This window comes from Gouania willdenowi, chromosome 17 (genome assembly GCF_900634775.1).
Source record: "Gouania willdenowi chromosome 17, fGouWil2.1, whole genome shotgun sequence".
Classification (NCBI taxonomy): domain Eukaryota; kingdom Metazoa; phylum Chordata; class Actinopteri; order Blenniiformes; family Gobiesocidae; genus Gouania; species Gouania willdenowi.
Window position 1 is genome coordinate 30,044,917 of NC_041060.1, and position 17,317 is coordinate 30,062,233.

General features: G+C 41.1%; 1 protein-coding gene across 7 annotated transcripts in view; it reads right to left on the reverse strand.

The window, feature by feature from the left end:
- LOC114479033 (zinc finger protein 521-like) overlaps positions 1–17,317 on the reverse strand; it is a 161,811-nt gene that overhangs the window by 87,943 nt on the left and 56,551 nt on the right. For 6 of the 7 annotated variants that reach the window (XM_028472450.1, XM_028472449.1, XM_028472456.1 and 3 more), the window contains 3 exons: positions 3,863–7,368; positions 3,701–3,785; positions 3,356–3,388 (listed from right to left, as the gene is read on the reverse strand). In XM_028472450.1, the coding sequence (XP_028328251.1) occupies positions 3,356–3,388; positions 3,701–3,785; positions 3,863–7,368 (3,624 nt within the window). The remainder of the gene's footprint in view (positions 1–3,355; positions 3,389–3,700; positions 3,786–3,862; positions 7,369–17,317) is intronic. The other variant, XM_028472451.1, reaches the window with a different exon arrangement.

Here is a 17,317-nt window from a genome sequence, read left to right on the forward strand (position 1 = left end):
ACTCTGCACCGGCCCGCGGTGCCTGCTTCACACAGAGCGGCCAGCTGTACAGCAAATGTGTCTTTCCCTCTCCACCCACAGACCTTTCCACCCCTCCGGTGCCCTCATCCTTGCCTGGACCGATTGGGCCACTGGCTCCTCTCTGTGAGAGAAGGCTCCTGCCTGAGTTGGCCTGGAGCTCGATGCTGTCACCAACCCAAAAATTCTGTAAAGGTGACCCCAAAAACACTTCTGTGGTACGCAGTGAGTTTAGTTAGTTTGTTTATGGTTATCCGTCAGTGTGCTATCACCTCGGCATTAATGACTTGGAATGGAAATATGTTAAAATGCGAATAAAAGAAGATTCACCAAAATCTACATTTCTCCATCGAAACTAATTTAAAAGCCAATGCTTCAAAACATATCAGAGCGCTGAAAATCCACAGAGGGACATTTGAAACAGAGCGATAAATGTGCTGAGCACACCCCCACATGAGGCTCCAAATGTCATAGTTTATACTGGGGTCAAAGTAAAGCAATGGGGTGGCATGATGGCATGCTGGTAAAACCAAACAGGCTTTTGTGTCCATGAAAGACCTTCAAAGGTCCTCCGAAAAAAAGGCAACTTTGAGAAAAGACATTTTGATACACTCCATGAGAAGCAAATGTAGTGATTCAGACATGCCCTGATAGAAAAATAAAGGATAGGCAATAACTGCAACAGCTGAAAGCTGTATAAATCTGTGTGTCTCTGGAGAAACAAATCAGACACCCTCTTTCTGTAAATGTGCCATGCCAAAAAACTCCAAACTAAAGAGTGGCCAGCTGTCTTCTGGCCTGCTATTAAATTGCTCCTTGGATGGTGGCGATATCATTTTTTTTCACCATAGGAGTATCACACCAGGTCCCCAAACAGAGCGACCAGCTGTACAGCAAATGTGTACTGATCCATCTGGGCCCTAGCAGGCTGCAGCCTCCATCTCAAGACATGTGGGGCCATTCATGGTCTTGGCTGGAGTAGGTTGGTATTGCACCCTGCTGCCCCCATGACCACCTCATTCCCTTTCATTTCCCTCCATTATCATAGTAAATGTTGAGTAGCTGAGCCCCAGAGCTGCCCTTTATGCCTGAATCGGGGCTGTTGTCATCTAAGCATAATTTCCATGCATCAAATTGTGCTGGCAGATACACAGAAAATCAGACACAAGCACTGCGGCCTGATGAGGCAGGCTAAGGCAAAGAACCTTACTGTGAATATGGACTGATCTTGGTGACATGAGCTTGGGTTTTGTTGTTCCATACACTTAGCACTATGATTATGTTGTGACACATCACTATATATAGAGTTATCAGTCTGAGCCGACACCACAGAGAGGGGCATGAATGAAAACAACACCCCTATGAATCCAGCGTCTGCTCCATTACCTACGCTAATAACGCTGACAGCTGAGTGGAGATGACCCAAGCCCCAAGTTTCCCCTCTCCAGGGCAGATGGCCATTAACAGGAGAAAGTGTCTTTTTTTGCATAGAAAATGTATTTAAAGCTTCATCAAATTTATATTTATTGTCTGTCTTTGGCCAGAACAAGCTATGAAGTAAATACAGCCAAACCCTAAGTGTTTCCTATTTGCTGCATTCATTTTTGAGGAGCTTGGAAAATTTTGCAAAAAAACGAAATGAAATACAAAATTATGAACATATTTTCCTCTTTTGTAATTTTAACACGAGTACAGAAATGAACGTGTTACTGTATTTCAAATTTTAAAGCACAGATATTTTTGTGGGTCAGCACATTACAGCTTAAATCATTATGCAGCTAATGAAAAAAAAGTAACAATCATAAAATTGCATATGTTTTATTCTAATGCTCCAGGGATGTTTTCAGAGACATCCTAATACCTTGCTTTTTTTCTTAGAAAATAAAATGCAAAAAATTAGCAAATTTCAAAACATGCACTGCTTTATACAACTAATAGCAATCATTCACTCCACTTTTTTGTTTGCTTGTTTGGCAACTTCATCTTTTAATGAACTGCGTGTTCTCGATTTTTTTTTTAGAGATCACACAACAAATGCATGGAACAGAAACCCCCTTTGAGAAGCCAGATGAAACCCGTGATCATGTTGAATACAAAGCAACAGCACATCAGACAAGTAAGAGATCAGACAATAACCCAATCACCTATCCTCCTGTTATCTTAAGCTACCTGAATTCCACTATTGTGGGGAAAGTGTGCGCTTCTGTGGCTGAAAGACATAAAATTACCAGTAGGGGGGTTTGTTTTCTACACTCCCTGTGTTTCGTGCCTGCCTTCGTGTGGGAAAGGACTAATTCAAGTGTGGTACTGTATTAGGCACCCCCAGTAGACTAGTGGGTGAGCAGATCGCAAAGATGAATACAAAATACACACACCCTCGTCTCGTCTCCTTCTATTGCAAATACGCCGCAGCATCAAAATAAAAAATCACAAGCCTCTGATTGTTTATGCACAAACAGTGGGTCCCTGATAGAATTGTCTACCAATCCTGATAAAATTGCCCACCACGTTTAAATTCACCTGCGCCGAGAAGCACGTCCCAAACAGAGAGGCAGTCTGGTTCCAGATCAATGAGTCTCTCCCCCACTGAAGACAACAGATAATGCAGTGTAATGAAAGAGCCGCCAAACAAGCTGAATAAATGAATGAATAAAAGAACGTGAGAGCGGAATTCAGACACCTACTTACTCCAGGCAAAGAAATCTGTTTTCCAATTGTCTGTTCCCTACAAATTATTCTACCAGAATACAAATAACATTCAAAAGGGAAGATGTTTATGAAAAAGTGGAGGTTGGCCATAATTCACCACTTCCAGTTTTTGAACAAGGTTGAAAAATGTTAGGAAGTACAATACGAAAGTCATATATTTGTTTTTTTTTTGTTTTCTGTACCTGTAAATTGATATTTACTTATTAAACATTTACATTTTTGTTATTGTTGCAAGGGTACAATTATTATATGAAAAATCAATAATCTAATTGATACATTGTAATAATACAAATATAGTCTGCTTACTGTAGTAGTGATTTGTTTTAAAGCCTCAAAAGAAAAGTGATTTTTATGTACAGATTTATTTATAGTGGAAAATAAATCTGGCCATAACCCCCCAATCAAGAGATGGATGTATGGATGGATGGATGAATGTATGGATGGATGAATGGAAAAATCTATATAATTTGGCATCATTATTTACAACTACTCCAGATTTCCTTAAGAGGGCTCTAAATGAGCTTCACAAGCATGCACGCATACAGTGTATGCTTTACATGCATGAATAAAGTTAAGTGTGCACAACACTGGGGATGCAGCTGATGGTAGAAGAATTAAATTTTTCCACCTATTTGGTGATGTGATCCCGATTCTTGATTTCCTGAATAAGAAAGGGTCAAATATTTGATTACACATATTATTTTAATCTAAAGAACATGTTTAATGAAAATGCATGTTAAAACTGCATCCAAAATGGATTTAATGCCGCAAAAAAATAAAAAAATAAATAGTCTGTGTAACTTAGTTGAATATTTGTGAATGATATGTAAATTTTGGTGTATTAGGTTATGCTGGGTTAATAATATATTCATTAATTCAATATTCGTACCAAAAAAAAAAATTAAATCCCTTTTAGAACTGTGACAAGAGTTGAAGATGAACCAAAGTGAATGTAAGAAAAACAATATCCTACCCAGCATGTGGTTGGCAACGTGTACCTGGATGTCCCACTCACTGTAGAAGACCATCTGACATTTGATGCACTGGTATGTTTTCTTCTGTAGAACAAAATATTCTGGTCAACATTAATAGAGTAATGCATTTTTTGGTACGCTTTTAAAATGAAGGAGGGTACCTCTTCACTTTGTGAGGGACTTGTCCTGGCCATGGGGGACACCTGTGGGGTTTTCAGTTGTCCACTGTTGCTGTCACCAGTTTGCTCCCGATGCACCATCTGCACATGATTTAGCAATTCTGCTTCGGACTCAAACTTAACGTTGCAGCTGGAACACCTTGTTTTGGCAGCAGAAGATGAAGACGTAGATGAGGATGAAGATGATGAAGACACTGCTTTGCCCTTTCCTTCTGCAGGACTCAGACACTCACTCTGAACCCAGGCAGCTGAGGTTACGGCTGGAGTGCTGGCACCGCCTTGCTGCTGTAACCTTCCTCCATTCACTGTTGGGCTAGAGCTTTTAGAACCAGCGGCTGTTACACAAGACGCGCAAAGTCCGTAAGGCAGTCCATTAATATCTAGCTTCACCAGGTCTTGCTTTGACCGGAAATCTTTCAGACATGATGCACACTTGAAAAATCTTTGGGTGTGGTGTTGCAGCTGGTTTTGTGAGATGGCATTACTGCGGCCCATTGGTTGGTTAGCAGACATAGTGCCTGTCTTTTGCATGTGGAATGTACCATGAATCTTAAGCTCAAGCGTGGATGTGACCGTCTGCATGCATACCACACAGCGGAAACCTGTCAGAGAGTTACGCAGATCAGGGTGCATTTGGCAATGCTCGAGAAAGTCCTCCTCACTCTGGAGCGGCATCTTACAAATCCGGCAGCTGCCTGTATCCAGGCTCTTGCTATGTGTTACCTTGTGTTCCGTCAGAGTAAGCAGGGAAGGGAAGCGTTCCCCACAGATGGGACACATGTAATGTTTGACAGGCCCAAGGTGGGTCTGCATATGCTCCCTAAGCCCAGCTTCGGAGAAGAAGGTCCGAGAACAGACATTGCACTTGTGATTACCCTTAATCATATCAGCTTTTCTTTTCATCATGGCTCTCTCACCTGGGCGTATGTTGTGATCTCTCAACTGATGGTTAGTAAGTAGTGATTCCATGGTATAAGAGGCCCCGCAAATATCACACCCATACATGGGCTCTGCTGTGTCTACCTCTTCTTCACTTCCATCATGGCTGTTATGGGATTCCACCAGAGACCCTCCAGCGGCCCCTGGACCATGGCTGTTGTTAAGGAGGCCTTGTAAGTCAGTGTCTTCCTTAGGTTGAACATCTCCACTGCTTAATGTAGAGCCATTGGCACCACAGTTTTGTGTCTTTCCCTCAAATACACAGTGCTTCTCTCTCAAATGCTTTTCCAAGAGGACAATAGCATGAAATGCTTTGCTGCAATACCGACAGTTGTACTTCTTGCTGTGGGTGGTTATGTGGCATTGTAGCTCCACCTCGGTGCCAAAGGACTCCCCACAGAAAATACAGCGATGGGCACGGCCTTGATTTTCCAGATGGCTGTGTTTGACGTGGAGCTGCAGATCAGTCTCATGCCTGAAGTCCCAGTTGCAGGAGGTGCAGCGATATACCTTCTTCTCATTACTATGCTTTACGGCAAGGTGAAGCTGGGTGGAAACCTTCGAGTCAAAAACTTCTTGGCACAAAGTGCAGCGAAAGAACACAAATGTGTGCATATCAAGAAGGTGCTTCTGCAAGTCGTCCACTGAGGTAAATTGCTTGTCGCAACTCTCGCATATGTAATACGTAGAAGTAATGGTAAAGTGAATGGTCACATGTTTCAGCAAAGACTCCTGGTTAGGAAACTCTTTGTTGCACTGCGGACAGGTTAGCTGGGGCTGCAAACCATCAAGATGAGTTTTTAGGTGAGTCTGGAATAGGTCCAAACTTGTGTACTTGGCCCCACATTGGTTGCAGATGAACTCACTTGTGCGTGATGCTGAGCTGCCTTGCTTCAACATGGTTGCTTGTTCCACAGTTATTGGTGAGGAGGGACTGAGTGTGTGCAGTGTCTTCTTCCCATTGTTGATGTAGTTTAGTGCTAGCGGAATGTTCTTATGGTTTTCTTTAATATGCTTGTTGAGCTTGAGGACACTGTTGAATATTGGGGAATTGGTACAATATGAACAAGAGTACACTTCTACGATGGGCTCCTTGGGTGTTACAGCCAAGGGAGAATCAAAGCGCAGGCTTCCCCCATCACAGTGACTCTGACGAACGTGTTCCTCTAAGGTGGCCTCAGTTAAAAACCCCATAAAGCATTGAGGACAGAAAAAGGCATTGCTTTCCTTAGCCACAGGGCTGGGAAAGCCATGGGAGCAGCGAATGTGTTCCTGAAGGGTGTTTAAGTCACCTAATACCTCTGGGCAAAAGTTACACTGAAGAAGGGCATCAGGTAAGTTTGCTAACAGAGTAGCATGTTCTTCTGAATTGTGGACTTGCTTAAGATGCTCATTTAGATTAAGTAAAGAGGGAAGGACCTCTAAACAAAACTGACACGTGTGAGCCTGCTCTGGTTTGTCCAGGTGTATGGTACGTAAATGGATTTGAAGCACAGCTAAACTAGAGAACAGCTGCTTGTTGCAATAGATGCAACTGTATGAGACTTTGGGTTGCTTGGCAGAACGTCCTCCAATATCTGATGTGTTCTGAGCAGCCCTCTTTCTTCTTCCCCTTGTCTTGGGCACAGGAGGTGCAGTCTCCACCATTGTCGAGCTGTCAACAGAAAGGTTTGAGTCGGGAGTTGTGCTTGAAACTGAAGTGTAGCCAACAGTCAGCAAGGATGGGCTGTTGCTATGGTTACTAGACTCGGGTAGCTGGTGGATGTCCATGTGAGCATAGAGGTCCTCAACAGACATAAAATGTTCAGAGCAGATAGAGCAGGTATGGCCTTTTCTGTCCCTGCTGTGGACCTGGTCAATGTGGCTCAGCAGGGTGCCCTCGTCACAGAAAGGTTCGTGGCAGTAAATACACTGCAGGGTGGCGCCAAGGCCTCCATCCTCAGATGGTGAGCACTCTGGGTGACATTCTGCAATGTGCCTCTGAAGCTCTTCTGGGACATCAAAGCCTTCTTCACAACGGCTGCATTTGCGTGTTTCCTTCAGCTTCCACTCCTCAGCTCTAGAGAGACTGGAGGCACCGCCATCTTTACCCTTCTCATGTACTTGCATGTGGCCATGGAGGGAGCTCGAGGAGAGGAAGCCTCGGCGGCACACAGGGCACTTGTGGGGTTTGTTAGTGGCGTGAGTTTTCATGTGGATTTTGAGGTGATCGCTGCGGGAGAACGCTGAATCACACTCACCACAATGGTACTTCTTATCACCGGTGTGCAGTTTTACATGTCGATCTCGACTGCGCTTGTGCTTGAACAGCCGGCTGCAGAAAGTACAGCTGAATGGGAGTTTGTCTCCGTGGCTCTGCTCGTGACGCTTGAGAAAGCTCAGTCGAGTAAAGGACTTGTCACAGAACTGGCACGGGTAGGGTAAACCGGGACCACCTTCCTCTTCACCAAAATCATAGTCATCACAATGTCCAGGAGAAGCCTGGTCCTTACTCGATGGAGATGATGCTGGCCAGGAACATGAGGGGTCATCCTCAAGGTCTGCACTGTCTAGAAAAAGAGAGAAAAATAAGATAACATAAGTTGCAGAGGTGTTTTGTAAAACTTTATTAGCAACTCATTTGTCTTATACTTGAACAGTCAGGGTGGGCTGCAGTTCTGTTACTTGATAAAATTACAAGATTGTGTTACATGAATTTCTATTTTTTTTTTGTAACATAGAGCTTTCTATTAACCATTAAGAACAATACCTCTCCTGGTGATAAAAAGGTAAATTTGAATATGTAATTTAAAGTCTAATTTGTAAGAGCATAAGTAGAAAATCTTTTACTACAATTAACCTTGTATGTGGCCATGTAATGACTTCATCAACTGTTCCTAAAAAACACAATCTCTCTGACATTTAAAGCCAACACAAGACAATAGGCGTACTCAAGGGATGTAATCTCTCTATGAGGTAAATTACAACATTGCAATTATTCCTGAACAATTAGGTGAATATAGTCTATAACATATTGGTCCTTGAAAAAACCTTGAGTGTGAGAGAGCAAACAGATCATAGAATAAAACAAAGTAAATAGTCAACAAATAGCCATTGGGGAGTATTATAAAATTGTCGTTTTCTTGAAAAGTGAGCTTTTCCAGAGCATCTGTGCTAGATTATAGAACGTGAAATTATTTACACATATGTGTATGTCCTAGACCAGTGGTTGTCAAATGTTGTTATCTTGAGTCCCCCTTTTCTATTATTTTTGAATCCAAGTACCCCCTTTGTACAACTACAATATTGTCCTCAGAATACCAGTAATAGTGATAACATTTTTAAATATCATTTTGTAAATGTGGAATTAAACAGTATTTAGCACAGTGGTTCCCAACTCTTATTGGATCGTTGATTTTGATATAAAACATTTCAGGTGGCCCCAAAGGCATTTTTTCTAGAATTAGTTTTTGGTCATGTTTGTTTTACTGTGTTACGAATACAGAGCATCCAGCATTAGTGACAAGTTGTGCCAGCTCTATATTTGTAGTGTATTTTATTTTAAATAGATTTATATTTGAGAAAGTGAACTTATAGAATACAGTTAACATTGTGTGTTGTTTTAAATTTGAAGAATTTTATTTTTAATAAGTTGTTATTTTTTATCAATTACTAGACATTTCAGGTGACCTCATTTCAATTCCAGACAACCCCACATGGGGCCATGATCCCAAGGTTGAAAAACACTGATTTAATTCCTCCAGAATAGATTTATTTCTTTAGTTTTTATCATTTCCGGTCATCTCCCACCGAGTGTGGGACCAAGACTGACCTTTGTATTTTTATTTCATGTTCTGATCAATCCATCATCATTATTATACTCATCATTTTTAACTAAAAATAAACATTATAAAACGCATTTTTTTCATGCTCACGTGTTAATTTTCAAGTACCCCCTGTAGTGCCATTGCGTACCCCTATGGGTACGTGCCCCCATTTGAGAAACACTGTCCTCGACTGTGAGGCAGCTGATACTGGAGAGATTAGTGTGTCATGCTCAAAGTAATAATAATTGGGGAAACTAAAAAGAATTTGTCCCACCTGAGGTGACCAGTCAATTGTTGATACAGGGATCCTTTCTTCTAATAAAGTCAATATTGCAGTTACTCTGGTTGACTGTACAATGAAAGGAATATAACACAAGGAAACGTCACCTTCCACAGGTTCAAAAGGTTACAAACCCTGTCTTCCCACAGCTGAATCCTAAGTGTACAAACTTCCTTACTTCAACTAAACAATGTAATCCTAATTATTTTTGAAAAAGATAAAGTGCTGTAACTTGGAATGGGAAAAACAAGAGGAAACAGAAACGATTTATGAGAGGATGGAGGAAAAGCATGTGCTCTTTCCAGAATCTAACCTGTATTCTTCTCCCTCTCCTCCTTCAGCTGACAACTCTGAGCTTATTTCACTCTTCCTTTTTCTGTTGTTTTTGCTGGAAGATCTGCTCTTTGTCAGGATATCATGCCCTCTCTGAGCACTTAGCCCCACCAGGGCCTATCTTCAGGAAACAGATGGGGTCGGAGGCCATTCCCTTGGCCCTCCAAACTGCTGTAAGCGGCACATTGAGAGCCCACCTCCAAACCATGGCCCAGCAGGAAACCTCCCACCCCTGGCAAGGCGCCCACTCTGCGGAGCCGACCTTGCCTGATTTACCAGCTATATCTCTCATACATGTCTCAATGTTTTTTCTCCTTCTCTGTGGTTTGGGAGAGGAATGGGTGACTCAGTGCTTTGCCCTCCTCCACAGAGGGGGCGGATCTCCCCTATCTAGTACTGCCTCAAGATTATAGGAGAAGAAGACAGAGCAAGAAGGATGACCCCAACCAATGCCTTACAGTCAAACATATTGGCTTGGAGACAATTGCATAAAACAAACAAATAAATGGGCCCGTGTACAAGGCTAAATGAAATCCTATACTGTCTTAAAAAGAATACATTTGCCTTGAGATAACGTCTCAAGGCAAAGATAGCTGTCCTGACAATATCACTCATTTTTTGATGTATGTTAAGATGGTATATATTATTCATTCAATGCATTATGGAAAATACTTTATTTCACAACTGTAGGGGACATATATAGATCACAAGCTCAGCTATGATGTAAATTATCTTGACAGTTTTATTGGTTTGTTTAGGTTAAAATATAACTGAAAAAGATCTACAGCAATAACTAGATTATATTTGATTCATGCTTTTCATACAAACCAAAACAACCCAATGTATCATATGTAAAATAAATCAAATATGCATTTTTCAATCTGATTATTATAATTGTGATATAGGGCATTTGAATAATGGCTGAATCACAGCAAGAAAAAAAAAAAAAAAAAAACATGCCTGTGCCAGAACGGTGAAATATTTGTTTTTCTAGACCACCCCCAGTAATTCCAGAGGCTCTACACAAGCTTTAAACTATATCTTGTTTACATTGCTTTAACTCCAAAATTAAAAAAAGACAATGTTTAGTGAGCTCGTGAAAATAATGATATGAGCTGAGCATCCAGGTAGCTAAATGTCATTATCCTGCCTGTTTAAGAAGAACAGCTACACAGGCATCATCAAATTTCTTCACCATTGCAATTAATAAATGTAATAAATGTGCCATCATGCAGCTCTGCAGAACACATGGAACATTCAATATACATCTAACTGTGCGCTTTTGACACCCAAAGTCTGAAATATATTTCTAATGTCAATGCAACTTGTGTTATGATCAGTATTGCCACGGTTACCTTGAAAGAGTAATCTGAGTACCGATTACTCCTTTAAAAGTAACTCAGTTACTTTACTGATTACTTGATTCTAAGGGTGCAATGATTAGTTGATGTCGTCAAATATCAACAACAGAAATAGTTACTGACAAATGTAATTGTTGGTTACGTCATCACTTTGTCTTTTTCACATTGTGGAGCTCAGAGCATCATTTTTCATAAAAAGTGAGTTATCTTACGTTCTACCTTTCTCTGCTTAGAGTTGCATGTGCGTTATGGTAAATAGCGGGAGAAGACAGGTATAGACGACAGCAAAATGGCTGCAGGCTCAGACTCCAAGTGAGGAAATGCTACAACACGGTGCCACAGGGATGATCCGTCTCATACAAAATAAATAACTCTTGGAAAAATACAAAACTACTATAACCATGACTCCAACAAGTGCTATAATAGATAATAGAAAGGTTAAGCAGCTGTTTGTCCAACAGTGAAACCGTGAATAGCTCGTTAAATCCATCAAGACCATTGTTTTGTTGTTATGTGCTGGTCATGTTATTATCTTCCACAAGTCACACAAAATGGCGTATCACAAACACATACTTATTAACAAAATAACACAAAATTAACAATGAAACACTAATTCTTTATTACTACATAATAAAAATATGTTCATTAGTCAAAATGTTTCACTTTGGGTATGTGTAGCATGTGTACATTAGTTGTACAATCATCATAGTATTTATCGGCAGCAGACGAAAGAAATACATTAATTAAACAAACGTGAACACATAGTATGGACATTAAAACAAGTGTGTCAACAACTGCAGATGACAGAGCAATTTTCCTCTGGAGAGGTCAAGAGGAAAGCAAAAGAGAAGCTTGTTTTCTTCCTCCTTCACCCAGACAAGAAATGCCCAGGCCTCAGCAGCAGCCTGAGTAAATAAAAGGATGGGACTTACTTCCCTGTCTCTGCGGCCGGGGGCCTGTGCACGCCAGCACTCTCTGTGCCGCTGCCAAAGGGGATGCTGGGGCCTGAAAAACTACACCCTGCAGCTGAAGGGCTGTCTTTGTTGGTCTGCCAAGGCCTTCCTGAGCATCCTCCAGCCAACCGCATGTCACGTCCTGGGAGGAAGACCTCCATCTTAAGGCCTGTCTCTCTCTGAGAGTTTACTCCCTACTACAACCAATCACCTTTTACAAACCATCTACTACCAATACTTTTCTATAGGTACTGCTAGATGACACAAAATGCAGTGTACAGCACCTTTCTACAGGATATGAAGTGCCCAAATCATATTTAAAGAAGATTAAAATTCAGCTTTTAGCTATGAAACACAAGGTACTTCAAAAAGCCTTCATAGGGGAGATTGTTCCTTCAAATGTGCACTGATTGTTTTTCCTTTACCAAATAGGTAAATTACTACACTACTCTCGGTTACTTCTAAACCCTAAACTTTTTCAAAACCGATTTAAAGCAGTGTGCACGATAAATAATTTGTGTGTGCTGGACTGGTCACCTGCCTGGGGTGTCTTACACCCCAGATTAATCTTCGGATTTTTTTCTGAAAGAAAGAGAGCTTTACTTAAATGACGGAAAAGAAAGCAAAGCATCATGTCAAAAGTAGGACCTTATCACAGGAAAAAAATGTATGTATAGATAATGTGTACCAAGGCTATTATACTAAAAGGAACAAAAGAACAAAAACTAAGTAAAACTGTATTGTGTTTTCAAAACTAACTGAAACAAACTTAAATTATCTCTGCAGGTTTACGGCAGCTGTACGGAAACTTATGGTCAATCTGCCCGCGCCAGCTCGCGTAATGGCTCGGACATAAATTGGGAGAAAGCGGCAGAATACTATTTGGGACTTCTTTGAATATGACTGTCGTGCAATGGACTGGTGCCCGGTCCAGGGTGTACCCCCACCTAGCACCCGTTGACAGGTGGACATAGGCACAAGCAGACCACCTCAATCTTGAAAAGGAGCAAGTGAGATGGAAAATAGATAGATGCCTTTGTCAATGGTAGAAGCAGATTATTTTTACAAAGCACACAACACTAACCTCAGAAGCAGTATCACACACACACGTGGACTGTTGTGTTTGATTTGTCGGTAGCTGTTCTTTTCTTTTCTACATATCCTGACGATTTTGACAACTGCACCTGATGAATTCCCTGAATTTATGAAAAAGAACTAAAACCAACATTAAAACTAATAAAAAAATAAGCAATTATTAAAAAAAAAAAATAATAATAATTAATAAACAATAAAAACTACAGACTCCCTGTGTCTGCCTGGAATTCCTGTGGGCTCTCAGTCCCCTGATAGAGGCTGTACGTTCCCTGTACGATCGGAGTCAGATCTTAAATGGTAAATGGACGTGATTTATATAGCGCTTTATCACCACACTGAAGCAGTCTCAAAGCACTTTACATATCAGCTCATTCACCCAATCACTCTCACATTCACACACCAGTGGGACAGGACTGCCATGCAAGGTGCTAGTCGACCACTGGGAGCAACTTAGGGTTCAGTGTCTTGCCCAAGGACACTTCGACACATAGTCAGGTACTGGGATCGAACCCCCAACCTCTCGATCAGAAGACGACCCTCTACCACCTGAGCCCCGATCTTGGTCTACATCGTCAGCAGTAAGTCAACTTGTTTCCAGTGAGGGTTGGACTCCGCCAGGGCTGCACTTTGTCACCAATTGTGTTGTAAATTTCTATGGCTAGAATTTCTAGGCGCAGCCAGGGCGTTGAGGGGGTCCGATTTGGTGGCCTCGGGATTGGGTCACTGCTAAGTAAAAGACTGTTAATTAAATAAGGATTAAAATCAAGTGCACACATTACTGTCGTAAAAAATAAAAAAAGATTAATAATAATAAAAATAATAATAATATAATATACAAATATAATACAGATATATACAGTGTTGGGTAAGTTACTCTAAACACTACTTTGAGTTACTTTTGGTCCAGAACAATAATTATATCACACTGATAGTGTTCGAATAACATCGGTCTAAGTTTTGTTTCAAATACTTCTCCTGTTTCAGGAGCAGAAAGCTCTTTTTTGTTCCCCATAAGTTATATTTAACTATAATGATCATCTCTTTTTCCTCAAATAATTGCAAACAGCAAGAAAACAAAGCAAATATGCACTTAAATTAAATATGCATGTAAATTGAGTTACTTTAATTGTTACTAGTAATATATTACCACTTTTCACTTTTGCCATGAGTTACAGTACTGAGTTAGTTCAAAAAGGAATATATAACTGTAATATATTACAAAAATAACTAGTTACTCCCAACACTGGATATTTACAACAATCAAAGCTGTGAGGTTACAGTGATGAATTATACAGTGTGATCACCACAGGCAGGAATGATTTCCTGTGGCGTTCTGTGGAGCACCGTGATTGGATCAGCCTGGTGCTGAAGGTGCTTCTGTGACTGACCAGTACATCATGGAGTGGGTGGGACTCATTGACCAAGATGGCCTTCACCTTGGACAGGCTCCTCCTCTCTGTCACCACTGTCAGAGAGTCATTTTTTACTCCCACAACATCACTGGCCTTGAGGATGAGTCTGTTGGCGTCTGCGACCCTCAACCTGCTCCCCCAGCAAACAACTTGGTCCTCCTCAGATCCATAATCAGCTCCTGAAAAAGCTGGAGTGGGATGGGATCTTGCCCCAAGTGGATAACCTAATTAGGATGCCCACAGGACGTCTCCCTGGTGAGATGTCCAGAGTGTGTCCCTCTGGAGGGAGACCCCGAGGAAGTCCCGCGGCACGCTGGAGAGACTATGTTTCTCGGCTGACCTTGGAACGGCTTGCAATCCACCCGGGAAGAGCTGGAAAAAGTGGCTGGGGAGAGGGAACTCTGGGCCTCCCTGCTAAGGATGCTGCCCCCGCGACTCGACTATGGATAAGTGGCAGAAGATGATGGGTGGATGGAAAAACTAGCAAATCTGCTCTAGAAACTGATAAAAAATAACTACATTTGAAAATAAAAAGTCTAAACAAAATAAGAAAAATAATTGATAGAACAATCCAAATCTGTTATAACCTTAATGCATAGACAAAATTATTCTTTTGCATAATGGAGCATTTTCCTAAATGCCGAATACAGCTCTGTCATTGCCCGATCCCGTTAGATCTCGGAAGCTAAGCAGGTCTGGGCCTGGTTAGTAGTTGGATGGGAGACCACTGAGAATTCCAGGTGCCACAGTGGGGTGGCAGTCGCTGCAGTGGTATCTGTCATTGTGTCCTTGGGCAAGGCACTTCACCTACATTGCCTAGTATGAACGTAGTGTGTGAGTGAGTGTTGGTGGTGGTCGGAGGAGCCGATGGCGCACTATGGCAGACTCGCTTCCGTCAGTCTGCCCCAGGGCAGCTGTGGCTACAACAGTAGTTTGCCACCACTAAGTGTGGAGTGAAAGAATAATGCCTAAATTCTGTAAAGCGTCTTTGAGTGTCTATGATAAAGCGCTATATAAAATTGAAGAAAGAAAAAAAAAAAAAGTAACTATGATTAAACAATATACTTTAAAAAAAACATTTTAAAACTACTACTGCTACTATTTTATATTGCGCGTTTCTTAAAAACTCAAAGATGCTTTACACGAGCAAAGATATACGAACACCTGAACCACGGTGCGACCGTGGCTCAGGTGGTAGTGGGTTGTCTTCTGATCGAGAGGTCGGGGGTTCGATCCCAGTACCTGACTATGTGTCGAAGTGTCCTTGGGCAAGACACTGAACCCTAATTTGCTCCCAGTGGTCGACTAGCACCTTGCATGGCAGTCCTGTCCCACTGGTGTGTGAATGTGAGAGTGATTGGGTGAATGAGCTGATATGTAAAGTGCTTTGAGACAGCTTCAGTGTGGTGATAAAGCGCTATATAAAATCAAGTCCATTTACCATTTTACCATTTCTGTATGATTAAAAAAAAAAAAAAAAAAAAAAACACAATCTGTGCTCCCTTTGTTTTAACCTGCTCGTAGATCCTCCAAAAACATTTAGAAAACATCCATCCATCCATTTTCATACCCGCTTATTCCCGTTTAACAGGGTCGCGGGGGTCTGCCGGTGCCAATATCCGGCTCTCATAGGGCGCTGGGCGGGGATACACCCTGGACAGGGCGCCAGTCCATCACAGCATTTAGAAAACATGGTTTGTAAATAGCTCTCTGCTGGTGTTTGTACCAGTCTGTCTGATGGGCTGGAAATGGTTCACAATTCCTTATCACTGCTCCACAGTGGACCAAGTACACCTCTTCCACTTCTGAAGCCAAACTCTTATCCAAATCCAGGTTTTTATCTTATCAGAAGAAAAGTACATTTAACACTTATATAGGGGAGCTAGACTTTGTTCAAAAGCCATTCTATTGAAGTAAAGCGTGGCTACGCTTCCAGCTGCCAAGAACCTTATCTTCCTTGTGTGTTGTTACACAGATCTGTACGTAGGGGTTGTCATAAAAGATGTGTTTGTGTGAGTGTATTTGTGGCACATTGGGGGATTTATTGAACAAAAAAAGCTGACAACTTGTCTGATGTAACACTCTGACCCCACTTCATATTCAGAGAGCTTTTTCTGCAGTAACTGGGAAAGTAGTGAGGATGTCCCCTGAGACTATACATGTGTCAACGCTGTACTTCATCCTCTGATGGCAAATAGCATCATGCACATCCTTGTTTGTGACACAATCATTTAGGCTCTAATAGAAACTGTGGCAAACAAAGAAATGTATACATAAGCCCAGACTGTTGGTCTTGACAGAGCTGAGGATGAGGATCAGCTGAGACAATGCCTCTTAAACAGAGGAACAAGCCACTAAAAACAAACTTTGCTCTTAAGTCAAGTTGCAGTTAGTGACTATGCAACTAAACACACAACTAATAAACAAACAATAATCATGGAAATAGAAAAAAACATTGACCATATCTGGCCACAATTACTTCCCACTCTTCATGTCCTCTAACAGTCATGCAATAGTTGGGGCCCACTTCAGAATTCCAACATCAATGTGACTAACAGTAACAAAAGTAGATTGTGTGTTCTTATAGTTCAAGTGAGGCTTGTGGCTAACAAGAGCCTAATGTAATATTAATTGTATAGGTGGAATCTAAAATTATGCAGCTATATTTTCCCTGCACAAGTAACAGGCATCCATACAACAGGGCCAAAAAGCATCATAAGTACAAACATTTTTCTTTTCTTTTCTTTTTTGTGAGAACTCATCACTTCAAGTTCATTAAAATACATTTCCAATGAAAATGATCACTCTTCATTTGATGCAATTGCAATAGTGATCAGACAAAACATCAACATAGTAAGTTTTTTTATTTTTATTTTGACAACCTCGTTTAATACTATTCAACTATTTTGGCCCTTTAATCAATCAAAACTAGCAACATTGATATCGGCACAGGTCACAGCAGGCTTTAAGAACTATTAACTTGATGAGATTTCAATCAATTTGAAACTAATTCACCCCTAAGATTTATTTATTATATTTCAGGTTGAAACAAAAAAAACTTGTTTTTTAGGAGGAGTTTTTGCCTTTTGTTTGACAAATACATTTTGTGATCCCCTAATTTCTCATTCTATATTTTGAATGCTCAGACTACAACAAGTATCAAAAAAAGAAACGATGTCTTTGTGTGAAGCCATTCTACGTCTTATACTGTCTGTGTATGTACTGGTAAGGTTGTCTCCACTCCGTCTGCCTCCTTTT